General features: G+C 40.8%; 1 protein-coding gene across 17 annotated transcripts in view; it reads left to right on the forward strand.

The window, feature by feature from the left end:
* Nucleotides 1-15,049, forward strand: part of TENM2 (teneurin transmembrane protein 2) — a 686,412-nt gene that overhangs the window by 650,034 nt on the left and 21,329 nt on the right. For 14 of the 17 annotated variants that reach the window (XM_068158288.1, XM_068158323.1, XM_068158332.1 and 11 more), the window contains 7 exons: nt 663-930; nt 2,403-2,546; nt 4,072-4,321; nt 6,969-6,989; nt 11,104-11,336; nt 12,783-12,937; nt 13,430-14,304. In XM_068158288.1, coding sequence (XP_068014389.1) covers nt 663-930; nt 2,403-2,546; nt 4,072-4,321; nt 6,969-6,989; nt 11,104-11,336; nt 12,783-12,937; nt 13,430-14,304 — 1,946 coding nt within the window. The remainder of the gene's footprint in view (nt 1-662; nt 931-2,402; nt 2,547-4,071; nt 4,322-6,968; nt 6,990-11,103; nt 11,337-12,782; nt 12,938-13,429; nt 14,305-15,049) is intronic. The other 3 variants (XM_068158315.1, XM_068158339.1, XM_068158357.1) reach the window with 1 other exon arrangement.

Consider the following 15,049-nt stretch of genomic DNA (forward strand, 5'->3'; position numbering starts at 1 on the left):
GATGCTAGTGCTGCCTGGTGTCACCATTTGTCCCCTGGAATTGCTGTAACAAATGCCTCTGTAGAGCTGCATTCATCCTGACAGGTACCAAGGTTTCTAATGAGGTCTGCAGGAGATGTCGTAGGTGTAAGTCACCCAGACACATTTATCTTTGACTACCTTGCACCTTCTCATTATCATACAATATATCAAGTGTATCTGTGTATCTCAGTTGACAGCTTAGGTGTTTCAAGACAGTTTTGCAAAAGCTTGGCATGTGGTGCTAACCACAGGGTGTTTTCTTGTGTGCTATTTAGGACAAAGGAAAATTCTACTGGTGCCATTCTTTCATTATTTGGTTAGTCTTTATACTATTAGTGGAAGCTGCAGGTTTCTATGAGTGTATTTCTTAGGATCTGCTTGCATATAACTTGCAGTACAACTAGCTGTACTCCTTACAGCAGAGGGCTCTTCAAAATAAGATAATTAGATAATTTTTTGTCCAGAAATGTCAACTGAACTGCATCACTGCACTCATTTGAGGATAACCACTGCAGTAGTGGAAAGTAGTAAGTTCATTAGAACATGCAAGGTGTGGGCTTTATTCTAAAAAATAACAACTCACTATTATGAAATGTTTGAATTATGAAATTATTAAAATTATGAAATGTTTTCCTATTCAGGTTCTTCACGAAGAAATTGAGATCCCTGGCTCTAGTATAAAGCTCAGCTACCTGAGTTCCCGTGCTCCTGGATACAAATCCTTACTTAAGATCACCATGACCCAGTCACTTGTGCCTCTGAATCTAATCAAAGTTCATTTGATGGTAGCAGTAGAAGGACATTTGTTTCAAAAATCATTTCAGGCATCTCCCAACTTGGCATATACATTTATCTGGGACAAAACAGATGCATATGGACAGAAGGTTTATGGGTTGTCAGATGCTGTAGGTAAGTCATCGTTATAGCTCTACAACTTTCCAAGTAACACTTGCAATTTATAGTAAGAAAACTGGAAAGGTTTCTTATGGAGAAGCAAATACAGATGAAACAATTCTTGTGTTCCTGACACAATTTATCTTTGTATTATGTTTCTATTACACATGAAAGATCACATTCACGTGGTGAAAGCTCCCTCAACATGCCTGTGATTCCTGACTGGTAGCTGATTTAGAAGGTTAGGACCAGACAACAGGAAAAACTGGCTATAGGAACTTAGATGAAAGCTAGTCCATCACCGTGTTCTTATTTTGTTTCAGTTAACAAATGAATCTCATCCTGGACTGGCTGGCATTCTTCAGCGCACTTAGATTGTCATGCATGCTTTTGTGATAGCCTCTTGTGGTATGATGGTGAAAATGATGGTTTTCTGACACTGTTCAGTTTTGTATTTCTAGAGTTATTTTTGGTTCACTTGATTCTAGTGGTGGGAAGAAGAGTGATGATCAAAATATTTTTAAGTTTTCATTTTGATTTGAGTATCAGAATAATTTTGGTACAACACTGCTGAAAATGGGCATCAGAGCTGTCACAACGTGGGGGGAAAAGACTTTTTTTTTAAATCTTACATAATTTCTAAAATCTTCTTTGCTACAGCTTTTCTTTCTTATATTGTTGCATAGAATATTGCTTTCCTGAGTAATGCTTAGAGAGCAGCTGTGCTTAAAGGCACATAAAGCTTGTACTGCTGCTTGGTATATGGTATATAAACTGAACACACTAAATAAATGCTGTGAGCATCTGGCAAATTAAGATTTTGATCTTGTCTTGTTATCTGATAGAATAATTCTATTTTTTAAATAGCCTTTCTCAAATCTCACCAATGCAGTCCCTTCCCAACAGCAGCTGTTTGAAGAATCATAGAATGACTGAGATTGGAAGGGACCTCAGAGATTATGTACTCCAACCTCCCTTTCATAGGCAGGATGCCTGATGACTAGACTCAGCTGCTCAAGGCCTCATACAGCCTGGCCTTCAACACCCCCAAGGAGAAGACATCCACAACCTCCCTGGGCAACCTATTCTGGAGTCTCTCCAGCCTTGTACTGAAGAACTTCTGAAGACCCAAACTAAACCTGCTGTCCCTCAGCTTCAAATCATTGCCCTTTGTCCTATTGCTAGATACCCTTATGAAAAGTCCCTCTCCAGCCTTCCTGTAGGATCTCGTCAGGTGTTGGAAGGCAGTCATAAGGTCCTGCCAGAGTCTTGTCTTCTCTAGGCTGAACAGCCCCAGCTCCCTTAGCCCGATCCCTGCAGAGTTGTGTTTAGTCAAACATTTAATATTGTAGAATAAATGAGAGGAACATAATCACTCCATCTTCTGGAAGGGGCTGCAGAACTGGAATGCTGTATAATTTGAATGTGTTCTGGACATTTAATTTAGTGTTTGTTCAGCAAGTATGTTAGATTTTATTTTATTTCAGTTTCTGTGGGTTTTGAATATGAAACTTGCCCCAGTCTCATTTTATGGGAGAAGAGGACAGCACTGCTGCAAGGATTTGAACTAGAACCTTCAAATTTAGGAGGATGGTCTTTGGATAAACATCATGTACTTAACGTCAAGAGTGGTGAGTTAGTTAATTCCATGTGTTTTCTGTGATGTGTGGTGTCTTGTCTGTGAACACTTACATGCATAGTGTTTACAAAAGTGCAATTCCCCCACTCTGTGTTTCATCTTTAGCTCACTCAAGCATGGGATGTTTCAGATATCTGAAATTTTTGGCAGAATTTCATCAAGTTTTGCCTCTTCTGCACAGCATGACATTCTTAAAGTCCTAATCTGTATTCTCTGCTCTGCTGTTTCTTTCCCTTTAATGTCTCTGTCTTCATTTTCTGTATTGCTGACATTTCTCACACTTGTTCCTGCTTCCTTTTGTCTGCCCTTTTTTCCTCTCTAATGTGGCGTGGGGCTAAAAAGGAGGTATGGGTCTGTGACAAGACACCAAGTTTAATTTCTCTCCTCCTTGTGTCACCTGTTTGTTTTTCCTCACTTCTCTTTGTCTTTACAAATCCTAAGCTGAATGTTCCTGTTCTTGGTATTCTAACAGAGAGAGCTCAAAGCTTAGCCTATCTTTCATTTGATCCCTGTAAGTTGTGTTCTACAGCTTTGCACTGCGATCCCCAAATTAACAAAGCACAAAGTATATTGTTGCTCAAGGAATCTAAAATCATGGTCACAATAGGCAAGATCAAGCTATTTAAACACACTTGAATTGCTGTGCAGCAGATCAAAGGCTACCAAGATGGCCACTTGTACAGTGAATGATAGTCACTGTTGCCACTAAGGTGGAGGTAGTTACATTAGGGTCATACAACTCTTTTTCCCTAAGAACATGAGGCAAAAAGTTTCCAGATGGCTTTCTACAATCTTTGATGACACTGAATATGGTCACTCTGTTAGAGAATCCACTCCCTTCCTGGAGCAGTGGTCTTCTCTTCAAACAAATGTTTTGGAAAGAAATCCTATCTTAAAGATATTTCTGGAAGCCTAATAAAAATCCTTACTACTAGCTTCCCTCTTGTCTTTTTATCCCTGCTATTAGGAGTTTCATATTTCTCCTGTATTTTCAGTTTCTGTGCTATTGTCTTCTCTGGCATCTTCTTTCCTCATTTTTCATTTTGCATGAAAATATTATGAAAGACTGAGAGGTAGAAAGAGAATAGTAAGATTAGCACAAAAGTCCAAACAAAGCACGGCATAGTAAACTGGAGAAGAGGACTGAGTGGCACAAAAAGGAAACACATCTCCTCTGCTGTTTGTCTTCTCACTTTCCACTTAGTAAAACAGTCTAAACTGTTGTGCCAGGCAACCCAGTTGTATAGTATTGGTTTCTTTCATAATGAGAACCAGAGGACTCTGGGGTCAGGTTTGGGTCTGTGATTGTGTATACATGTGATTTTCCACAGAAAACCTTCATTACACCTTCTATTTTCACTACTGCAAAGCTTACACTCTTTTTGCCCCATTGAAGAACCAAATGCTGTAGTCATTTCAGTGTAGAGTCCTTAACAGCGGCTGTTGAAAAGGGAACCACCTGTAGTCCCCTGCAATGAATGATGGTAATAACCACTTCTTGTCCTCTTTGTTATTAGGTATATTGCACAAAGGCAATGGAGAAAATCAGTTTCTAACTCAGCAGCCAGCTGTGATAACCAGCATCATGGGGAATGGGCGCCGAAGAAGCATATCCTGTCCTAGCTGCAATGGTCTGGCAGAAGGAAATAAGCTTTTGGCCCCTGTAGCACTGGCAGTGGGTATTGATGGGAGTCTCTTTGTTGGGGATTTTAACTACATTCGGCGCATCTTCCCATCCAGGAATGTCACTAGTATACTGGAGCTGAGGTAAGGTGTTCATTTTAGCACTTCATTTCTGTAGCCTGTGCTCAAATCAGCCTTTGCCATTACTTTTTATAATTTTGTAAAACATTGTCACTTTCAACCTATTTAAATTCCAGTGGAGAAATGGGGCACAGAAATGCATAGTTCAAAGTCCGTAGCTTACCAAAACAATGACTACAGAGAAGGTTAAAGAGTACAAACCAACTAGCACAAAAAGCACAAGCCATCTTCTTTTGTCTTGTCAGCGATCATCTGATGCAATCTCTTCTCAGTACCCTACATCATTTAGTTTTGTTTGAAATCTACACCACTGCCTGCCCTTACGTACTGAGCCACAGCAATAGGCAAAGGTAACAGTTGTAGGAGGCTGGAAGGAAAGTTTTCCTTCTTCTTTTCCATACTCATAGGTCTGTTTCTGTTGACAAGTGCAGTTAAGATCAACATGCAGAGTCAGAACTCTTTTGGAGCTGGTACCTCTGTCCCCCTGTCCCACATCCCCTGCCCCAAACATTTATATTTGGTCACTTACTAGGGAAGGCATGAGTGTAGAGTGTACCACTTCACCCATTTCTGTTCCATCTCCTTCCTTCATTCTTCTAGGAGAGAGGAGAGCTATTGCTTCAAACTGTAACTCATGTAACTGGACATCATAGTTACAGTACCATTGAGTAGAAAAATGAGGAAAAATGGCTTGTACTGGCTGTCTTCTGAGACTTCTGCAGCCCACTCAGCCATTAGTGGTAGTGCTCTTGGAAATTGGATATAGCTGCTGAGTACAGAGACTGAATTTAGGTCATTAGCTTTTTTTTAATGATATGGCTGATAACCAGTTCCTCTGCTTCCACTGTAGTTTTAGCTTTTAATTAATGGGGGAAAGTGCAAAATGCTTGCACTATTTGAGAATAGGAGTCCTGGCTCTCTTTTACACCTCTCTTTTGTTCATGTCATTCTGTTGATGTCACTATTGTGGATTCTAATTTTACATAAAAGAAATTAGGTCCAATTCAGGCCAATTCTAGTCTGAAATCACTCTCTGACACTTTCCTCAGTATATTAAAAAAGAAAAGAAAAAAAGAAGAAGAAGCTACAGACCAGGATTTTAAAAAGTTGTCTCCAAGTTTACAACCGTGTTGGTCTCATTACTTTGCTTTCTCTTGACACAAGACAGAATTTGGTCTTTTCAGCACATGTGAGGGAAAATGGGAAAGGACATTAGCAATGAAACAGAAGATGGACTTCTTAAGGTGCCTTTGTCCGCTTTTTTGACAACTGGTTTCTCATAGCATAGTTTCTTTAGCTTCTGCTGTAACTATTAGCAGTGAACAATAAAGCTATTGTATTTTGAGTGCTGGTGGACAGCTGAAAATCATTTGACACACAGATTTTTAGGATTTGCAGTGATGTCTTTTGCCCCCTGTGTAAGGGGAAGTAAGGTCCATTCCAGCAAACATCATCTACAGCAGTAATTATGATTTGGTGGTCATCTTAAAATCTGTAGGAGTTACACAAGTACCAGTTTGAAGATTTGAGCCATGTAAGTGTGGATAAGAGCAGTCTTCAGCTAGTACCAAGCAGCTTGACTAACGTTACAAATAGTATGTCCCATAAGTATTCCAAACCAAATACATCCCTTTATTTAGATTTCACAGCAGATGTAATTTTGGTTTTACATAAGCCAATATAAATCTCCAGTAACTTTATAAGTCAGAATATCCCAGTGTGCATATTTGCTTTACACTGGCCTTCATGAAGGTGCCTGAGCTACATGACTTGTAGGAATTTTGACTCGAGTGCTGCATGTCATACTTAATGGTGGGATTGCAAGTTTGGGGCTGTGTATTGAGTGCTGCAGCTTGGAAGTCATGCACCTGTTCATTTCACTCAGTGAATATCCCTAAATGAAAATTGCATAAACAAAATGTGTCCCTGTGATATGGAGAATAGAGTCATTTACTTCTGGGAAGTAAAAGGCAATTTTTCTTTTGACTTTGGGTCTAGACAGTAAAGTAGGGGTCAGTTATTTTTATTAATTCAATTATTATTATTGTTACATTTCTCAATGTACAGTATCTAACTGATCCCTTAGAAGGATTTTTTTCACCCTGAGATTTGATTCAATAAGCTTAAATAGGTAACAGATAGCATCCAAATTTACGTTAGGCAATTATTTTAGAGAACAGGAGGAGAGGAAAATGAACTGTCTAGCAGAAATTTGTTACAAATTCTAGAAATAGCCTGTTGGAAAACTATTTTGATTAAAGAGTTTGCCTCCAGCTGGCAGACAATATCCTAAGCCCTGTGCTTCCACTTTGCCAGTTCTGTATTCAGAAAACTGTCAGTTTCTCTCTCTCCTAGCCCACAAGCTACACATATTTCCATGTGGAAACTCTTTCAATAGTCCAGAAATTTTCCTGTGAAAATATATGGGGGTTGGGGGCTGGGGGCAGGGGTATCCTCCTAGGGAACTAGCTAGCAAATCTATCACTCCCCGTCGTTCTTCATCTGTAAAACAAGCTAAGGCTAGTGCTGAAAAGAGATATATCTTCTCCTGTGTCCTTTTGTAAAATAAAACAAATACTATGTTTGCTTTACCATCTATTCTTCAGCTAACTGTTTGTTCTTTTTTTCCTTCTGTTCCCTTTCTATAAAGAAATAAAGAGTTTAAACATAGGTAAGACACGAGCTCTTTCCCATATAATTTGATATGGTTTGTTTGCTTCATTGTGTTTGCTTTTTGTGTTGTGCTTCTTGTGTACTGTTATGTTCTTCATGTACCATATATAGAAACATTTTTATGTGCTAATTGTGTGTTATGAATATGATGAGCGTTAGCAATTATGATATGCAGTCAAAAAGCAACCAAATAAGTTCTGACAGTAATTAGAAATTTCTAGTAGAATGCAAGTATAATGAACCCCAAACTAACTTCTGTATAAACACTTCTATAATTGGTCTAAATGGTTGAGGTAAACCACAGCAGTAGTTTCATGAATGCCAGGAAGGTTCACAAAAGTACTAATGACTACAAATAGGTCAAAACTTAATTTTCCAGTCATTAATGATTTTCTGAACCCTCTGTCCTTTTTCCATAATTCAGTTTCTATTTTCTTTCATCAAATACATTTAACAGTCAGTCAACCTGTGGGGCTGGTTTGCACCCACTAGATGCAGACACTGTGAGATTCATGAGGGAGACAGAACCCTTCCAGACATTAGGAGAACAGCTTTCTCATCATCTCACCTGAGCAGTAGGCATTCTGCGTGGCAGCAGCATAGGAAATGCTTCTACCTTCTTCCATGCCACACCGGGGACAGGGAGGATGTTCACCCTGGAGAGAACATCAAGGGCAAGAACAAGAAGAGCTGTTGTAAACAATTCAGTAGCATCCTGTGCATCACCCTTCTGAAACCATACTTTCCATTTCTGCAATACAAGTCAGGTGCAATAGATGGTCTGGACTGAACCATGTGATTCCCCTTTGTGACATATTTTGGTACAGCAAATGTAACACCCTAGATTTTCTTATCTAGATTAATTCCTTCACAATTTGGTGATGCTGGAGGCTCCTCATTTGCATTAACAAAGCTCATAATTTTTCAGGTGCTTAAGGGACTCACTCTGGCCTTCTTAGGCTTTTGGTTACATTTAAGGCAAAGCTATTATTACACTGTTGTGAATTTCCTGCACAGCTGAGAGCAATAGAGAGGAGAAGCTGATCCTGCCTGCACTGGCTGTCAGGCACCGGGCTTCCTCACAGACCAGAGTAAGGCTTCTCTAGGTGGTACCCGCTGCATTCACCAGGGAGGGCTTAAGGTAGGGGTATTAGCAGAAACCTCTGAACAATACCAAATGTTATGGGAAATCTTTTAAAACAAGGTATACTTCTTGGCTTAAAAGATTACAGTGGCACTGATTAAAGAGAGGCAGAGGTCGTTAGTTGCTCAGATGCCAGTTTGAAGAAATATTTACAACTCATTTATAAAATACATCCCTGTTTGAGGTGATAATCTCATAGTTGCTTTGGGGACACCATGAGTGCCTGTCACCTTACACCAGTTGCTTTCTGCCAAAGTCTCACAGCCATTTTACATGAAGAGTCTTCCTCTATCTGTTCCCATATTGAGTTCAGGAAGGAGCAAAGGGGTGTGCAGCAATACTGCAGCTCCAGGGAGCCTGGAACAAAAGCTGATCACTGACTCCCTTGGAAAACTGCCCTGAGGGTGATTCCAGGAGCAAAGGGCAAGGGTGAGCTTCACAGAGACACCAGTGACTGCAGGCGAAGAGAGGGGAATAAGCCTATGTCCTGCCAAGTCTCTTTACCTTGATTCATATCTTATCCCATCTTGTAACAGTGGGACACACCTGAGGCTAGGTGTGGGCAGAAAGGAAGCAGGGATGTGCTTCTTTCCTTAGAGGGTTGCAGAGCACTGGAACATATTGCCCAGAGAGGTTGTGGTGTCTCCTTCTCTGGAGAGATTCCAAACCCACCTGGACATTGTACTGCCTGTCCCCTGGGCAACTGTTCCAGAGGTGCCTTCCAACCCTCACTATTCTGTGATTTGGTACTCACTCAGGAAGGTAGGCACAAGCTGGCAAAATCATGTCTGAAAAGACGAGAGACCCTTCCAGTGTCACGGAGTGGCTGCTGTTCCCTGTCAGGGGGTAGCTCCCCTAGGCGCTGCTATGAGCAGCTCCCGCCACTGAGACCAATTTAAGTACCTGCACCTGGCAGCAAGCAGCCATGTCTGTGCCCAGCTCTGGTTTGTACCTGCTTGAGGTTCTTCTCGTTTGACCAAGATGGGAACACCACATGTTTGAAAAGAACCAGGCTTTTAAAAGACACTCTGGGCTGGAGGCAGCAGCAGCAGCAAGCCTGCAGCTGCACCACTCGGTTGTTGGCTCATCCCCTGCTGTTGCAAAGCCCTGAGCTGAGTTTGGGTGTATTTGTGAAATGTGGCACAACACTAGTGTGACAGCAAAGTTGGTTTGTCAGTGTAAGGGGAAAGCATGGTGGAAGTAGAGAGCAGAACTTCAAAATAATGACAAATGTGCAGGTGCTTGTATGGTTCAGGTACTCAAGAAACAGGAGAAACCTTGTAAGTGAAAGGAAATCTGTGTGGCAAAGAATATTAGGCTTTGTATTGGAGAGATGAGAAGGAATGTGATAAGGGCCTACTGAAGAGGTGCAGTCTGCTGCTAAAGATAAGACAAGGAACTTGGGAAATAAAGATTGTGCTCTACTCTCAAGCATGTCACTAGTCTCCCTACATAACTTTGTCTATACCACTTAACCTCTCTGTGCCTCAGTTTCCTCCTCTGTAAAATGGGTGTAATACCCATCTTTTTAAAGTACTTTGAGATCCATGCATGAAATAAACCTGCCAAGTATTTTTTTTGTTTATTGTATTTTTTCATCTCTAATTTCTACACTCCTAGACTTCAGCGGATGGTATTATCTCTGCCTAGTGAATTCTGATCAAACCCATGTCCTTCCAACTTTCTACAGTTTTAGAACAAACCATTATTGGCCTAAAATCATGACATGTCAAAGACTGGCATAGAGGAAGATAACTGTAGAAAGTGGTATTTTGAGGCCTTCTCCTTCCTCCAAATCTGGTCATGGCCACATGAAGGCAGTTGTCTTTGCACTGCCAATAAGCCACCTGCCAAAAGTGGCCTTATTATAGCTTCAGCAAGTTTGATCAAGAAATGGCTTTTGTCCATCATAACTTGACCTCTGTGTATCCTCACTCTTGGAGATGGGCACTTTTGCCACATGAAACTAGGAGTGTGGATATTTGGAGGCAAATACCTCTGGTTACTGGTAAGTAACCTTCATTTTTTTTCTTCCTGTCTTCATTTGTCTTCTATGCTTTCAAACCACCATTGACCTTATTTACACTCACCCATAGGCTCCAAAGGCTGGAAAATTCACATCGTGCTTAAAATCCAACTAAACTGAGTTAAAGTAGCCAGGCAGAATTTGGAAATATTTCTGCACTGCAGCTTTGTATGTGTGAATGTATATATATCGTAAAGAGTGACATTTCTCAATTTGCAGATGATTTGCTAAAGTAGTTCCAAAATGTGACAAGCTGTCAAAAACCATATATTACAGAAGAGAAGCAACTTTGCATATGAGCACCCATTCTAATCACAAACTGAGGACCAGTTTTTCAATAACAGAAGGTTTGGAGTTAAAGTCAGACACTTGGGGTCTCTGGTTTTAGTTCTATAACCAACTTCATCTGCTGTAAATGAGATTCTTGATAAGAATGAATGAGAGCAAATTTGCTTGAGGAATAAATTCATTATGCCTCTGCCTCCTATTTATACAAGACCTCACAAATCTTGTGGCATAATACAACTCAAAAGCTGATTCTTTGATCTTACTCCTGTGACTTCTGCTTTCAAAGGAAGTTAAACAAGGTGGTGTGGAGGAGGGGCAACACATAGAGAGTGGTAAGCCAAAGAGAATTGACCTGGAGCAGATCTAAGGGCTAAAGAGATCAAGAGAAAAGTCTGCCGTGCAGCTTTGGCTTATTGGGCTCTGCTGTGCAAGGTTTAGTGTAGTAGGATGAATGAGATTTGAAATGACAATCCTGAAAGACTGACCAGACCCTAATCACATTAGATGCTCAGGTAGTAGTCCTTTAAGACCCCATAACTGTATGAAGGTGTCAGACTTTCTTTCCAGATCTCTCTGTGCCTGATGAGTATCCAAGCCTGTGAAGTTTCTAGACTGCTCAGCTGTTTCTATTTTATGCTTTCTTTTTCTTTAAAGCAACAATCCCGCTCATAAATACTATCTGGCCGTGGACCCTGTTTCAGGCTCTCTGTATGTATCGGACACCAATAGCCGGCGGATATACAAAGTCAAGTCCCTCACTGGCACAAAAGACCTAGCTGGTAACTCTGAAGTGGTAGCAGGGACTGGAGAGCAATGCCTGCCCTTTGATGAAGCAAGATGTGGGGATGGAGGGAAGGCAGTGGACGCAACCCTAATGAGCCCTCGAGGTAACGTAGGAAAAGAAGCTGGAGAAAATGACTGTGTGAGGCTAAGCTGGATGTGGAAATAATTATCTGGCAATTAAATCACTCCTTGCTCGGTAATTTTTATTCTGGGCTTTAATTACAGTGGATTGGCAAGTGTTCGTGCTTTGTTTAGTTAAAGCAAACTTTATTACCCCAACACTGAACACTGCAAAAGGAGAACAGAACACAAATTAGCAGGATACCACTCACTCCGAGAAGCAAGCATGTAAACTGGGAAACAAATTACTGTTTGAGATGCTGTCTTTGGGGAGAAAAACTGCCTGCTGTGGCTTTTTTCTCAGTTTTTATTCTGTGTATCCCCTTCTTCTTCAGAGGCAGAGGAAAAATGAAAGGATTTTTGTCCTTTCCAGTATCTGATTTTTAACAAAATGTTTTCAAGACGATGGTAGGTATTTTGGGATGTGTTTCTTTTCAAGATTAGTTTTCTTTCCATTGTTTCATCTTAATTGTAAGGATTAATAAATCAGGTGTATCGCCACGTGTTTCAACATCTTTGGATTTTGTTTCAGTGTTGAAAGTAACTAGATGATAGTAAAAGCAAATACAGAGTATGTTAACAGGGCAGAGCTGTTTGTGTGTTTCCAGCCTCTACACAGAAGTTAGGAAGGCAAAGTTGTATCTCCTCTCACTGCCCAATAGCATGAGCACTGCAACCACTGGAAGACAGAATTTTTAGATCAATATTTTATTTTCAGCCCCAGAAACAGACAAGACAGTGTGCCAAATCAAAGCAGGAAAGGCAAGTGGGAAGAAGCCTGCTCCTCCTCACAACAGGCAGCAGCATCCTTCTGTTCCTCCAAAGGAGGACCCTTTCATTCTGTGTCTTTCCTCTCTAAGGACTCCCAGTGTGAGAGACATTGAACCTTTCATTTTTTTCTAGGCTGGAAACCCTTGTCTCTTCATCTGGAAACACCAGATGTTCTTCCCATGTTCCTTGCTTCAACAGGTCAAAGAATTAAAAAACATCCTGAAAGAATGTAATGGCCTTTTAATGATTCAGAATTTTTGAAGCCATTTGAAAAGATTTCTAAAAATTCTTCAAGAGATTCTTCAGATAAATACATTTGTGTGTATATGGTTTATGCAGTACCTTATGCAGAGTTTGAATTTAGAAAAATGTAGAAATAAGCTGATGCATTCTGTTGGCTCTTCAGCATGTTGGGTTTTTTCAGATTTTGGTTGGTTTCTTTTCATTAAAGGCCCCCCCCCAAAAAAAAGAAATCTGCCTGATGCTATTTATTGAGCAGAACTACAGGCATTTGGAGGGTTCCAGGACCTGTGCTCAGGTTGGAAGGGAGGAATGAACAGGGGAAGTAAATAAATGTCACCATCTTGTAAACTTGTTAATAAGCTGAAGCATGCTTGGAAGCTAGGAGCCTCACTGATGCCTGGGGCTTATGTTTGCAGGAATTGCAGTGGATAAGTATGGACTCATGTATTTTGTTGATGCCACAATGATTAGAAAAGTGGATCAGAATGGAATCATATCAACCCTGCTGGGCTCCAATGACCTAACTGCTGTGCGACCTCTCAGCTGTGATTCCAGCATGGATGTCACCCAGGTAGAATCTTACTGCATTACTTTTCTTCTCTACCTTAGAAAAATTAGGCATCTGTTTTGGATGACTGCCTGGCCACTTAAGAAATGCATTATGCAGCACAAGATGATGGCATATTTGATTCATTACTGAAATGATCGGACCATCCTTTTACTGTGGCTAACAGGTTATTTATGCAACTGTAGAGAAATAAGGTTGCGCTAATGGGAGTTATTGTCTTAATTGCCTGTTTTTCTGTAATTATTGTAGAGCTTACACAATGTAGCATTCATTCTTTGCACAGAAACACAATTAGCCAAAGTTACCACTGCGCATAGCTTTAATATCTCCAAAAACCAAAGTCATTGTTTGAACTAGTTGCCATTCATGACTCGGTTTCATGATTTATGCTGATAAACCCCTCACTAATTTGCTGTTGTTACACATGGAATTTTAAACACTAGAAGTGTTCTTTTCAGTTATGAGTTTTACAGTAATAATTTGTGCAACTCATAGGTACGGCTGGAGTGGCCTACTGATCTCGCTGTCAATCCCATGGACAACTCACTTTATGTCCTAGAGAACAATGTTATTTTACGGATCACAGAAAATCATCAAGTTAGCATTATTGCTGGACGCCCCATGCACTGCCAGGTTCCTGGTATAGACTACTCTCTTAGCAAACTGGCTATTCATTCTGCACTTGAATCAGCCAGTGCCATTGCCATCTCACACACAGGAGTTCTTTACATCAGTGAGACAGATGAAAAAAAAATTAATCGGCTACGCCAGGTAACTACCAATGGAGAAATATGCCTTCTTGCAGGGGCAGCTTCAGACTGTGATTGCAAAAATGATGTCAACTGTAATTGCTATTCTGGGGATGATGGGTATGCCACTGATGCCATCTTAAATTCACCATCTTCCTTAGCTGTGGCCCCAGACGGTACCATCTACATAGCTGATCTTGGAAATATCCGCATTAGGGCTGTCAGTAAAAACAGGCCCATTCTTAATTCTTTTAACCAATATGAAGCTGCATCTCCAAGAGAACAGGAGCTGTATGTCTTCAATGCTGATGGGATTCACCAGTACACTCTCAGCCTCGTTACTGGGGAGTACTTGTACAATTTCACCTATAGCAGCGATAACGATGTCACAGAGGTGATGGACAACAATGGCAACTCCTTGAAGGTCCGTCGGGATGCCAGTGGGATGCCCCGCCACTTACTGATGCCGGATAATCAGATTGTCACGCTGGCTGTTGGCACTAATGGTGGACTCAAGCTAGTCTCAACACAGACCCTGGAGCTTGGATTAATGACATATAATGGAAACAGTGGTCTCTTAGCAACGAAGAGTGATGAAACAGGATGGACAACATTTTATGAGTAAGAATGTTTTTGGATATATTAAGCATATATTTATTTTTCAAATGGTAGTGAGTAGGCCCTAAACTGACCCTGCTGAAATTTGTTGTAGGCTTTTCACTGATACTGCGTAAGGCCATTATGTCTCAGTCTAGTGTGATACTGGAAATGATTAAGTGGCTTCTTGGTTTCATCAGTTTTGCTGCATCCTTTGGTTGGCTACTGAACCACCTAACGTCCCACCTGCAGTGTGAGGCCAGTGGGGAACCTCACCCCCCTCCAGCACAAAGGACCGTGTACCACACTAAGACACCCATATTTGATTTCCCAGATTGAGCCCCTGCTCTTAGCTGTCAGCAAGGCTGACCAGCCCCCAGCAATCAATGGCTCCTACTGAGCTGCTTCTCTCTAGGAACCCTAATGCTGCACTTTCTTTTGGAATTCAAATTGTAGGTCTTTCTGTTCAGACTCATGTATTACTCATAGTTGTTAAAATGTTCACTGATTGTTCATTCTTTAGACAGTGAGGAAATGAGATCCCTGGCTAGGCTGTCAGACCCTTGATGTCACTTCCGTTATTTGTAGACAACCCGAAAGCACATTGCTGTTCTTGAGCATATAGATTAAAAAAGACAGAAATACTTCTTTAAATGAAAGCCACAAAGTTCACAAATATATTAAAAATCTCTAAGTAGCAGCTAGATTTTTACTAAGAGTTATCCTATTCTTAGTGGTCTTATTGCCATTTATTGATCAAAACAGTCTT

This window comes from Melanerpes formicivorus, unplaced genomic scaffold (assembly GCF_026170545.1).
Source record: "Melanerpes formicivorus ecotype bairdi unplaced genomic scaffold, bMelFor1.0.p_v2 SCAF_2, whole genome shotgun sequence".
Classification (NCBI taxonomy): Eukaryota; Metazoa; Chordata; class Aves; order Piciformes; family Picidae; genus Melanerpes; species Melanerpes formicivorus.